This window comes from Diorhabda sublineata, chromosome 2 (genome assembly GCF_026230105.1).
Source record: "Diorhabda sublineata isolate icDioSubl1.1 chromosome 2, icDioSubl1.1, whole genome shotgun sequence".
NCBI classification, from domain to species: domain Eukaryota; kingdom Metazoa; phylum Arthropoda; class Insecta; order Coleoptera; family Chrysomelidae; genus Diorhabda; species Diorhabda sublineata.
Window position 1 is genome coordinate 19,982,095 of NC_079475.1, and position 14,031 is coordinate 19,996,125.

The 14,031-nt window shown below is 32.7% G+C and overlaps 1 protein-coding gene across 1 annotated transcript; it reads right to left on the bottom strand.

Moving 5' to 3' along the window:
• Window positions 1-3,484: 3,484 nt before the first annotated feature.
• On the bottom strand, window positions 3,485-11,196 carry LOC130453172 (uncharacterized). Its single transcript, XM_056792783.1, has 3 exons — window positions 10,928-11,196; window positions 4,994-5,113; window positions 3,485-3,970 (listed from the first exon to the last, which is right to left on the bottom strand). The coding sequence occupies exons 1-3, from the start codon at window positions 10,983-10,985 to the stop codon at window positions 3,726-3,728; spliced, it is 423 nt and encodes a 140-aa protein (XP_056648761.1). The 5' UTR covers window positions 10,986-11,196; the 3' UTR covers window positions 3,485-3,725.
• Between the last annotated feature and the right edge of the window lie 2,835 nt (window positions 11,197-14,031).

Genomic DNA, 14,031 nt, shown 5'->3' on the forward strand with positions numbered 1-14,031 from the left:
AGTTTCTGCTGTGTACGTCATTATGGGTTTGATTACAGTTTTGTAGGTTCTTCACTTAGTCTCAACACTTATGTATTGTATGTATCATTACTTCATACCAGCATCGGTTATTATTTCATAATTTCAAAACCAAAATATTTCGAAAACGGTACACAGTATGAGTTTCATCAAGAGTACCTTTCTGGTGAATATTTGATGATGTTTAAGTTCACTTGAAATTATGCTTACTAAACCTAATATTGATGAAGTTATGTTCAATACTACCTACTTGGTACGAACTGTGTAACTAGCGCCCGCTAAGAGAATCAAACATAAAAACAGATTCAATGGATGTATCAGCTTCCAAAACATATTCGTATAAATTTCAATGCAATGTTGCCAGTAGTTGCGGCAAAATCGTAAAACAATCAACGCCCTTTACCTTGAATACGGATGACGGGAACACCCTGTAGAAGCAATAAGAAAAGTGAAACATTTTATAGTATTCGTAGAAAGAAAATTTCGTTCGGATAACATGAAAATAATGACACGAAATTGTTTAACATCGTTATATGATTCATTGAGTGGATATTCTAGGAAAACGAGAAATTTTCGTGGTGTAAGCTTTTTAACATGTATTTTATGTTTTTTAATTATAAATAGAACATCTAAAATTAACGAATTTAATGACAGATATTCGTCATGTTTCATTTAGCAGCTGTTACTGATTCATGTATTGTTTGCCTGGAGTTATGTTCGAATATTCTAAACTCTCAGAAGTAGGTGAGTATTTTCAAAACTACACAGAAACATGAAAAAGTTAAGTTTGGGAAGTGTAGGAGTAACAATATATACATTGAATATTTTTTAAATTAACGTATAAAAGTATATAGAATAAAATGAGACTTTAAAATTTATCCATTATATTATCGATTTTAATGACAAAATATTGATGGCGATCATATATTTCTGACCAATTTTTCGGTATTAATGCACACATTGAATTTTTATTTACATAAAAATATCCTTACGTGATATACCTACACCTACGCTCTTGTAGTAACGCAGGATTTTCGGAAATTATGATCGACTAATCCGGTAATTATATAACTTTACAGAGGTATAGTTCTTCAATATCAATTGCAGATTATAAAAACTGGTTTGATCTACCATAGGCGTAGATACCTCATTTTACAAATTTATTATTTTTATAAATACTTGTAAAAATACGTATATTTTAGGCGAGAAAGGCAATCGAATCATTATAAATTGTACAGCATTATACGCCGTTATTTAGACAGATGCACGTAAATAGACTAGTAAAATGTACCTGTCTTCCGTGAGGGCGTTTGGTTTAATCAGGGTACCAGACGTGAACTGAGCCCTTTTTGAAAAAAAAAACATTTCAATTCCAAAGTATCTTTATAAATAATCATGGTAGTTAGAATCGTCTGAACTAGAGTCATCATTTGATTGAAATATGAAGGGTTGTGAAGAGGGTGTACCACATACTCATCTTCTTCTTTGATAACATGTTCAACACAGTTTTTTCAAAGCTCTTGGAGGTCTGCTGCTAGAACTTTCTTTACGAATTTTACAACCTCTTTACTGAGTTCTGGAGACTGATTACATTTTCGTAATTCTTATTTTACGTTTGCCCATATTAACTCTAGGGTTAAATATGCAATACTAAAGGGTAGTCTGAAAAGAGTATGACCCTGTTCTTTACACAGCTTGTCAATATAATAAATTTTCTCTAACTTTAGAGCTTTAATAACAGTAAACAATTTTTTGTTTGTTTGGCCTTTTTTACGATCGTCGACAGGAAAAGGAATACTGTTTTCAGACATAAATGATAAAATTTGAGCTTTGTTACTACTACTATTTAGTATCCTAAGGAGTTGCCGCGAATGGTAGGATGCGTTGTCCATAACGATTACTGATTATGGTGGAATGTTTGGTAAACGCTGTTCATTAAGCCATTTTTTAAATAATTCTGCTGTCATATCTACATGATAATCAGCTACAAAATTTTTAATTTTCATAGCAGATTTTAATAAAGCATTAGGCACGAAATCGTCTTTGCTTCCAGCGTCTACTATTATAATGCGTTTCCATTAAGAACATGGCCAATTCAAACAACAATTTTCACTATTCTCAACCTAACCGAAATTTACTACAAATAATCTTGTCGGCGACAAGTTGTCGTCATAGAACTCCCTTACGATTGATTTCTTATTTTGGTAAGAGTGCGTATTTATGAAATATTGATTATTCCTCGTATAACTCTCTTCTGCACTTGATATTGGAAGAACTATAATCACGTACAGTATTGTTGGAAACTGAAGAAAGTAATCGGGTCGTAGCTATATGCCTAGATCACCTCTTACTATATGGTAGAATCATTTCTACCTAGTAAACATCCAATGACGGGTTACTTCGTTAATTTTTGTTTTTTTTTTTGAGCTACGAATGATTAATTCCCCTTATATGGTTATCTATTATTAATTAGCAGCGTAATTGACAGGTTACTGAGAATTTTTGTACTTTTTGGTGTTTCAATATCAATTTCTTGGCATTAAAATTCATTGTGAAATCCACGTGTGCTTAAATGTGCTTAAATTACGATTTTTTTTATGAAGCTGAGTTTGAATGAATGTTTAGAAAGTATACAATGCATTGGCGACTGGTTGCTCATAAAGAATTAGCTTCAAATACGTGAATTTGATGGGATTAATTTATTTATGTGTATTGAATCATGTTTTCTTATCAATTTTTGTAGAAAAAAGAATAAAAAGAAATAGTTGCCAGCCACAGACAGTCCCAACGTTAATGTAACAAATATTTATCTTTATTTTTTAAATTCTAACTCAAAATGGAAGATTCGTATTTAATAATCACGAAAAGTCAAAACTATCCATAACACTTGGAGAATCATTCACTATTTTTCAGGTAGGGTTACTACCAATAAACATATTTGCTCAAGAAGTTTGGATAGAAATTTCTGTAGAAAAAACATTCATATTATCTTTAATAGCCATGCGGCCTTGAAGGAACTGAAGACTATTGAGTGTACGTCCAATTTAGGGTATAACAGGAATTGAGGAAGTAGACAGCTATGCCAAGAGAAAGAACAATTCCTTATTTTGGACCAGAGCCCTACTGTGGCTTTATGAAATGTCACATCATTAACGCACTGAATGGATGGCTAAAGAAGTAGATGGAGAAATACTCCATACCTAAGACAATTTAAAACATTCCCATACCCAGTTTATTAAAAAGCTTAGGCATCTCAATAAAGGAGTACTAACACATTGGGAAGTGATACACAAAAACTCCAAAAAAAATAGCCTCTTATAAAAGTCTGGAATCAAAACAATGATATGCACAATCTTGTACAAAATATCTTCTTAGTATAGGTGCAGAGTGGTATGAAAGCCAAAGAGACTCCTCACATAATTTACAAACAATCTACTATTGATGAAAAACCATCAATGCCTTTTAAGAATATCATTTCATTGCATTCAGTTTTTAGAGGATTTTTCGATTCTTTTGATTGTCATTGATATAATATAATGAATTCAGTAAATATCACTGAACAATCCCTACTACTCTCCTAATATCAGCAGACCTATAACTGAAGGTATTTAACGCCTTTATTGAATCGCACTGTATACCGCATATAAAAGCTACGATTTAGATGGAAATGGATAAACAACTATAGTTACAAAATACAAAATAATAGTTTAATTTCCTCCTAGGTATCCAAAAATATATAAAAAGTATGTCATTTGTACTGTAAATAAAATTTGAATACTGTCTTTAAGTCTAAAAGTTTCAGTTCCTTTGTTGCATAATGTATGATTACAAATGTGAAAATATTTTTTTGTGACGGCATGTTGGTCGGTAACTACATGTTTCATCATTTCTTCGACTGAATAGTGGTAGCAACCACGGAAAGTTGCTAAAACTTTTATGCCCGGCATTTCAGCTGAAACAAACAATATATTGTGTTAATAAAATGTGTGTACTCTTGATTATTTGTTAAATTATGAAAAGTACAGAGAGGGCCATATATTTTTTCATTTTTAAAATTACTATGCAAAAAAGAAAACCCATTGTATTCAAATAAATGTTGATTTAAAATGAAGGACAACAAGTGGAAAATTATTATTATTTATTATACACAACAAATGTATAATAAATATTCTTAGCATTAGCCTAAGGCCCATTTGGGTATGGCAATAAACTATACCAGCGATGAGTAACGCTTGCATTAAAATCTTTACTTTTTTAAAATTTTATTTTTTTCTTCTAATGTTTAGTATAAATAAAGTTTCATTCCCGTTGAACCGGTTCAAAAACCGGTTCACGTATTTGTTTCGGTTCGGTTCGAGTTCCGGTTCAGCAGAAAAAAAAAGTTCCGGACTCCGGTTCACGGTTCGGAAAAACAAGCCGGTTCGTTCCGGTTTTTGCTCCGGTTCGGTTCAAACCCTTGTTTATAATAATACATATAAAAATTCGTCAAAAATTAGAAAAAAAATCAGCAATTCTTTTTAATTTCTTTTTCAATATATCAGCCAATTCTCGTAATTAGAAATCATCTTTAGTTCCGGAACGTGTTCCTGTCCAAAAAGGAAGTACCGGAACGACTTTCCGGCTCGACAGCACCACTGCTCCTGTCCCATGATTTTTGTGTGGGCATATTTGAAATTATGCTGTAGTGTTATTCGCAACACCTTAGTTTTTCCAAATGTACTAGGATATCTATTAAAAGCATATACTCGTATTTTAGTTAGAGGTAAACATTTCAAACGTAATATTTATTTATTCATGTGTATCATTAACGTTTTAGAATACGGTTTATGAGAATTTCTTTTCTCAAAATTGAATAACGAATCGACAGTCACAATATTTCAGATTACATAAAAAACACATGTAACTGAAATGAATCTTTTTTCTTACATAAAATTAAACATGAAGTTTCCCAGAGGACTATATAATGTATACTTACTCTCATACTTCAAAACAAAACACTTGTGTGTAGTACAATTGGATACATTGAGATTCATCTTGATACCACTATTGCAATCCTTGGATGTCTGATGACAATGGAAGCAAAGAAATGCTTTTGCTGAAACAAAAAAGTGATAATCAATTACCTGTGTTGAAAAGTATCAAAATAAAGAGTGAGATTTAATGTGACATTGAGCGATAGTTTTCGAACTACTACACTGTGTATATTTTCTCATATTCAGATTTATCTTGTGATATTAGTTCTTACAATATGCTGTTTCATGTAATTATCTATATTTGCGACCAATCAAGCATTCTTTGTATTGTTCGTAGCATGTTCGCTCTTAGTAATCTACTGTCTTGACTGTTTCATCATTTCAGAAGTGTAGTGGTAGATCATTCCAAATAAATCACGTCCATGAGGCCTAGGAAATGTTCACTCGAATAAGTTTTTCGATTATTTTGAGATGATAAGATAGCCTCTTTCATCTCTCTAACCTCAATCCGATGATCGTCCAATACCTTTTTGTAAATTTTTCAGATGATACCACTGGTTGTCGCAGTTTTTCGATGTCTCGAAAGTTCGTCGTCAGTTAATCTTGAGTTCTCCTCTTTCTCCACCATGGGCGTATTGATCAAAAATATTCAAAGACAGCTTAATGTTTCCAGAATGGCCGAACTTTGAGTGAGATTCCCAGCAATAAGTGTTGATGTCTTTTGTTTGAGTTATGAAACTTTTCAGGCTACCCTGGTGATTAATGATAATGATCTTTTGCTCTAAATTATGATAGCAAGTTCCCAATTTCAAAAATAAAAAGAACTTGAATGAACTGTCACGTGTAAGAAGAGAAAATATCTTGGGTTTACTTTGACCATAATAACTTCCACAGTTAACTGGCAGAGCTTGCCTTAAATTACTTACTATAAACGCAATTATTGATTATAATAAATTTATAACATATGTTCAGGATTTTAATTTGATACCTACCTTTTCCACTAAATTTAATTTGACTTCCAATTGAAATGGAACAGACTGATAATTTCAATAATTTTTTCGATTACTTAGTTGTATATATTTTTATACTTATTCTTTTGTGGATAAATCATCTTGATTTCAGGTCTCTTTTTATTAAAAATTGTTTTTTAAACAGATAAGACAGTGGCGTATCAGAACTGTTCGAGGTCCGTTGTAAATTAATCGGATGGGGCCTTATCCCTCGCCATATAAATAATAAAGAAAAATCCCATTCTTACAGCAACATCGCTGCGTTTAAACGTGGCATGGATTTTTATTTACCGCCCCTATCAGACACGTTCTAAAACTGACTGGGTGATACCTTTTCCAAAAAATTTATTGAAATTTTCATAAAACTTCTTGTTTAACTTGTGTATGCACTTAGGTAACTTGAATTACTTGAGGATAAAGCTAATAAAATTACTAAATGTTCAAATAATTGCCCGTCCTGCCACCCTATGGTTACGTTACTGCTTCTAGACATCTTCTAAAGAAGATTGGCCATAGTCATTTCTGTCTCTGACCCTTCTTATCAGCGTCTGAGAGTCTAAAACGGTCCACTAGCGAATATTCTTTAGCCATGGAGCCTGTCGTCTGTCAGGACCACGTTTTCCCTCGATTTTCCCTTCGATCACAAGTTGCAAAAATCAGTATTTGTCATTTCTATATATGTGTCCCAGATACGAAATTTTTCGAGTTTTTATCAATTCTATAAGCTCCTTGTCGGTGCATATTCTTTAAAATATTTCTTCGTTACTGATATGAGCGGTCCAGGGAATTTTCTGCATCCTCCGAAAAATCCACATTTCGAAACTCTTTAAGCATCTTAGTGAGCTCACCTTAAAGGTCCAAGCCTATAATATGGTGCTGTATATGCTGTATATACACCATTTCACCATCCGGTACCGGATTTTAAGGTCGAGTGCTCGGAATGTAAACAATTGTCTCATTTTTAGAAAGAAATTTCTTGCTTGCTCGATGCGTGATCTTATTTCTATATCTAGGTCTATATCTTTTGTTATCCAACACCCTAGATATTTAAATTTCTCGACATTTTCGAGGATGCCACGATTTACGTTGATAGACATGGAAGGATGGTTGGGTGTTTTGGAGATAATGATGGTTTTGGTCTTTTTGATGTTAATGTTAAGGCCATAATCTTCTCCCATAATTTATATGCGATCTAAGAGTGCTTGGAGATCCTGTTCACTGTCTGTAATTCTTTAGAGAAGAGGAGGCAACACGTATCCCTGTCGCACGCCTCTTTTGATGCTGTATGGTTCTGTGTTGCCGGTTTCAGTTCTCACCACTGCAGTTTGGTTAGCATAAAGCACCCGAATGATTTTGAGGTCATTCTCGTCGAGGCCCTTCTTGTAAAGGCAGTCCATCAGCTTATCGTGTCTTACTTTGTAGAAAGCCTTTTCGTAATCAATAAAACATAAGTAGAGGTCCTTTTGCTGGTCTCGGCATTTTTGTAGTATTATAATGAGACTGATCAATGCTTCTCGTGTCCCAAATCCACTACGGAAACCAAACTAGACATATCACTGCTTTTATGAGAATATAATTTGACATAAACAATTTTCGTAATTATACTAATCAATAGGTCATATGCACATATAAAACATTGATATGGAAACAAACATATATTTGTTTTATACTTAGTTGTCACATCTCAAAAATAAGTAGCTTAATCAAATTATCCATAGTTACACTTAAATTTATAAAATGGAATTATAAATTTCACCCAAATTGTTTAGGTGTTATTATCATCGACAGCGTTCTCGTATACGAATAAATTACAAAATTTTTCGTTTTTTGTATTTGAATCTCTTTTAATAATTTTTATCGTATTGATGATTTTTCATCCTATCTTGTGAATATTGAGATGTCTATCCTACGTAAACAGTATCACAATCATATTACAAGGTACGTTTAGTGAAATATTTCGATAATATATAATGTTTTTTGCATAGAATATATTACTACAAAAATGCTGGAATCAACGGAAAGATGTATTTGCAGTCTTTATCGATTACGAAAAGGCATTAGATCGAGTAAAACACGACACATTAATAAATATATTAAGGGAAAAAGGAGTTGATAGACATAAGAATCATCGAAAAATTATATTGGCGCTAAAGAGCGGGAGTTCGACGGAAAATTGACAGAAGAATGCAAAATCTCAAGAGGAGTTAGACAAGGTTGCATACTCTAACCACTTCTATTTAATTTGTATTCAGATAAGATCTTTAAGTAAACTAGACACAACTTATCAGATGGAATAAAAATTAACGGTAAACTTATAAATATAATCAGATACGCAGACGATACAGTTGTACTGTGTGACGACTGCAATGCCTTTTAAACGTTATTGACAGAGTGGGAAGAGAGATGGGTCTAAGCATTAACTGTTCTAAAACAAAATATATGGTATTTAGTAGCTTGCCGTACCATGACACAGCTACAGAAGTAAACGTACTCACAATTAAAAGAGTGTCCAGTTTCAAGTATCTTGGTGGGTACATTACTGAACAACTGGATCCCGATAAGGAAATAAAATTTAGAATTGAGGTAGCTCGAACAACATTTTTTAAAATAAGATCATTCTTCTCTAATGGAGAGAATGGACTGAGATAAGAGAAGCAGGACAGTTATTTAGACTAGCTCAAGTTAGAGTTTTGCTATGCTGCTCGCCAACGTCAAGGGGACTTGATAAGGCACGCTTAGAAGAAGAATAATGCCTTCTATGATATATTCATACCATATTCTATTGATTAAAATAGCTATGCAAATTATATACAAGGGTTACTACTTATGTTTTAAGGTACACGTATAAAAACAAATAGTGCGATGACGATTGAATTAGGAAAACCAGCGGCTCGAGATGGTGTTCCTTTCATCACCAAAAGTCGAAGCGAGATGATCGACAAACTGCTGTTGGCTTGATTCACTTCGAAAGTCATAAAACAGTAGATTCACTATTAAAAATGTCAAACTTAATGATGGCGATGTCAGATTTGTCATATTCACATCAGTGTTGCCATATCTCAAAACTTAATTAGCAACCCCCGTATGACCAAATATTTGGGTAAACGTCACTATTTCAAAACAAATTTTAAATAGTAGAGACCTAAATCGAGACAATATTTATTCAGACTAGAGAAAAATATCAGAATTCATTTTAATACTTGTGATAAACTCTTATATTCTGAGGTAACTTTTTTTGAAAATTTTTCGTGGTTTTATAAAAATTGTTTTAATTTGCTAAATAAAATAAGTAACACGTAGTGAACGTAAACATCATTAACTTACAAAATCGAAATTGATGTTTGCGCTATTTTTAAGCTTAAAATTATTTTTACTGTGTCTTTTTATGCTGCAATTAATTACTACGCGCTATCATAAAACACAATTCGGTTAATAAATTTTGAATTGCCAACTAATATTTTATGCAGAAAACTTGATAATAAATCATAAATTTTGTTTTATTATGGCGAAATAAAACAGATATTCATGATTTTTTATACGGAGTGGGTAATATAAAACAGTCCAGCCCGATATTTGACTATTTGTCTGCAGATGGAACGGTATTTGCATTTTTTGGAGCCAGTTCTCCTTATTCAGATCGTTATTTTGATAGTTCTTTTGTTTCGGGTGTGAGGTGATGAACCCAGGTTTCATCTATGGTTATGAAACCACGTAATAATTCGGCTTTATTTCTGTGAAGCATTGTCAAACACTTGATGGAAACATCTTCGCGACACTGTTTTTGTTCCATTGTGAGCAAGCTTGAGCACAGCTTTCTGATGTTCAAAATCTGAATTAAAATACGGTATACCGCACTTTTTGAAATGCCTACTATGTCTGCTAGCTCGCGCACTTTCAGTCAGCAATCTTCCAGTACCACTTTGTGAATTTTCTTCAACAGTCGTCACCTCATTTGGTCGACTACTACGCAGGTCGTACGGTCTCGTTTCAACCCAATTACCAAATACTCTTCTGTTGATAACGAAGCAGCAGTCTCACCTAGATTAGAATCTAGTTCAGCTTTTATATTGGTTGGGCTAATGCCTTTCAAATAAAAATATTGTATCACATAACGATTACCAATTTCTTACATGTTTACAAATTCATTAAAAATGTTCACTATTGATGGCTGCCAAACAAATATTAAACAACGTGGCGTCTTCAAATTTGAAACATATGCTGTATAGATTATGTACTTTCTAATACAGTGGTATTCTTCAACCATCCTCGTATAATGTTTTAATTAATTATTGTGAATAAAGTGAGCATTTTAAATCAAAATAGAATACTAGTAACACAAATACATTCATTTTAAGTATTTAGAGTTTGAAATGGAATACGAGGGACTTTTTTACCAATAATTTCAACAATAAATCGATCACTACACTAAGAAAGACCATTCTTAGGTTTTGAAATGTATCAAAACAAGCAAAGAAAGATGTTGGAGGACCATCAGTTAATCAGATGGAAAAGGTACACATCATATCCTTTTGCGGGACAATGACCAGCCGTCAAGAGTTCTTAGAATAAATAAGCTCTGGTTACTTGATTGCATCAGTTTACTATTTCAGGGCAACATATTGTTAAATACAATTATAGTTTGTATTGTAATCTTTAACCATTTTATTTTCTTTATTATATTTCATGTGTATGTTTCACTTCATTCCAATTCTCAATTGGCTAGGGAAAGATTCAAATGAAATTACTCTCTTGCGTCGAAACAAGCAGGTGTTTTGATCAAACGCGTTTTTTACAAACTGCACATTTCATTTAAAGATTATCGGTAATTTGGAACACTTGTGTAATCACCCTCGATAAATAATTATTAACATTAACCTGAAAGAATAACTAAATTCTCTTCCACAAATTATTGTTATTTTTACTCACCCATCTCTGATGAATCAAAAATCATAAAAAGAACGCACAAAAACGAAACGAGATTCATTTCACTAAAAATATTCCAGAGAGACAATAACGCCCTATTTTTATGAAGGCATTTAGGTCAATGGAAATTATTATTCGAAAATGTGGTATATCGTTCTAAACAGACCTATCACGTTCATCGAATGCAGCGAAGTTATATCAACCATTTTATTTTATTTCGATACGAAATAAATGTTGACGGTATGCGGCGTGCTTAATGGCGAGAAAATAAAACTAAAGGCAGCCCGAGAAAAAGTAGACATGAAAACATCCTGATATTAAAAGGTTAAAGATTCGCCAACTCCACACACATACATACAACACATGCCATTGATGCGATTCTAAAAATAATGTTCATAGGCATTGTACTGAATGTCTCAATCCTAGAATCAAATTAACTCTTATCTACATATAATCTGAGGCTTGCCACTTATTATTTAAATACTCTCAACTCAATCCATGAATTAATATGAACTTAACAAATAAAATTAAGTATGGAATTGTTTATTTTTGTAATCGAAAAACATGCGGTGTTGGTATTTTATATAATTAACACCTTACATTAAGAGAACTAACAAAATAAGTTATGAGATAAACATTAATTTAAGCGTCAAATCTGGCTCCCACTTGATGAAATTATTGTGCTCAGTGAACTACGAAGGTTGTCTGAAAAGCTTCCGGTCTCAACTTAAAGACAGTAGATTGCACAGGACGAACCTGCTCCGAAATAGGCAAAGACGATTTCATCGGATAATAAAGCTTGGCTATTGTTTTTTAGGATATTCATGGGATTGTGTTCATTGATTGCCTTCGAGGTAAATGAAATAAGAAGAGTATTACCCACCATTGCTTTTTAAGATAAGAGGAGAAACTCCACAAAAACAATCGGATGAAAAGGAAAGTCCTTTCCCATTAGTACAACACACTTTTTTACACTTCGGTGATCGCCATTGCTAAAATTAATTAATTGCTCTTCGAATTGGCAGACCAGCCACCATATTCACCATATCTAGCCCGCAGCTACTTATTCCTTTTTCCAAATCTTAAAGTTTCACTTGCAATAGAGAGGCATAATGGATCACTGAACACATTTCATATATTACTAGCGTAAATCATTGCTGGCTTTTTGATGTTATTGGTCGGAATTGTTCTTTAATGTTTGATCGATATTAGCTGATTCTGAACTAATCCAAAAGTCAAAGTGAATATTTTCCTCCGATTTTTGTTCAAAAATGCTTTTATTGGCTTCACCTGAATGTGGGTTTGTTTGTAACTCTCTTTTGGACTAAGAGCAAGTGGGTTATTAATGTTAGTATATTCCATTACTTTAATTGCGTTTGTTAGCCGAGCAGGCTAAGACGTCAACCTCCGGATTTGCCGGTAGTGGGTTCAAATCCCGTTCTTACTGTAAAAAAGTTTACATCGAAACAAATTTTACAACTTTCTGTTGGAGATTCAATTTACTACATGCATCAGTATTACTTCAGAACACCTTAAATTTTATTATGTTGTTTGATTAGAATTTTATATGACTTGAACTGAAAAATTTTATTTTTAAGAATAAACGGAATTAAAAAGTGAAAAGTAAATATAGTTTAAAAAACCATAAAAACGCTTTTAAAGTACAAACTATAAAGTTGAGAATAATTTTTGAAAAAGGATTAAAACAATGATGATTCAAAAATACTAGTATTACCTATTGTGAAAAAAGCGTAGGGCACTTTGTTCCATAAATCTCGTACATCGAACGCCCGACGCTTCTTCGCAATAATACTATTTTTAACTTCTTAGTTTAATATGCTCTAGAAGCGTGTTTTCTGGTTTTTTCAAACTATACGAGTATTTTTTTACATTTGGGATTCATGTCCAACAAATACAACAAATTTGTCTACTTTGTCCATTGTTATGGCCCACGCATTCTCAACTAAGTAAAATGGATCTTTACATTTTTTTAATCCTTCACACCTCATTGAGATGTCTTGATGTAGGTTTGACAATAATATTAACTCATATATGTACATCTTTATATATTAAGTAGGATTTTTTTCAAACAATTTTTAATACTAGGAAAACTAGAATAATCATTCTTCAACAATTCATCTATACACATGTTTAAGTTTTTCCCAAATAAAAATACAAGGCTCGTCATTTTGGTAACCACCTTATTCTGTTTGGTAAAGTACATCTCCGTATTTAGAAACAAGTCTTTCCAAGAATTCTTTGAAAATACTGTGATTTAACTCTTTTGTCTTCATAAATTTAACGATGCTCATAACTATTTTCATTACCGACTTTTATTTATTCACTATAACATTTACCTGAAAATGATGTGAAGTAGCAAGCGGTTTAAAATGCCAATGTGAAGGCAATCAACCAAAAAAAAATCAAGATTCCTACACCTCAAAGACACACCAGATTAGCCATTTCTTCTGACCAAAGCAAATTATCAAAACCATGTGTATACTGGAAGCCTATTGTATGAAAGTATACAAAAAGTTAGTTATTGTGGATGTGGACAAATAAATTAGTATATTCCTAAATCGGAAATATCCTAAACTTTCGTCGATCATCGGCAAAATTTTTGTGAATGGGGGTATCACCACCGTATTATAGATATAAATTTTTTTCTGATGGAGAAAGCGTTGGAAATGGAAGCTCATCACTTCCCCTACCAACTAAAACCTCCGCCATCAGCTACAGAATTTTTCAATGATACTACTTAGATATTAATTTTAATATCCTTGATAAAATTTACTAATAGATCTAAAGTTTGTCGGTTATCTATGCTTAAAAGGTGTATGAGGTTTAGAGGTAAGGAGTAGTTTTGTTTAACAAGTAACTGCAACAAATTGTTTGTTTTATAATGTGATTGCTGCATCCGAAAAAAATGTGATTGAGATCAGCACAAGAATTATCATCGCAGGTACAGGTTGATAATTGTAAATACCCAGCCTGGCAAGATAGAAAATATAGTTCGGGGTAAGGGAAAAGTAGGATAAATTTGAAAATAGGTGTTATTTGAGAATCGTGAGGCAGTATCCCAGTGTTTCTGTTATCTGTTGTCTTTT

Excerpts from the sequence above, each read along its gene's own strand:
- LOC130453172 (XM_056792783.1), bottom strand. The coding sequence starts at position 10,985 with ATGAATCTCGTTTCGTTTTTGTGCGTTCTTTTTATGATTTTTGATTCA. Across the intron at positions 5,114-10,927 it reads TTTTGATTCATCAGAGATGG|CAAAAGCATTTCTTTGCTTC; the intron begins GTGAGTAAAAAT and ends TTTTTGTTTCAG. Across the intron at positions 3,971-4,993 it reads TTTTGTTTTGAAGTATGAGA|CTGAAATGCCGGGCATAAAA; the intron begins GTAAGTATACAT and ends TGTTTGTTTCAG.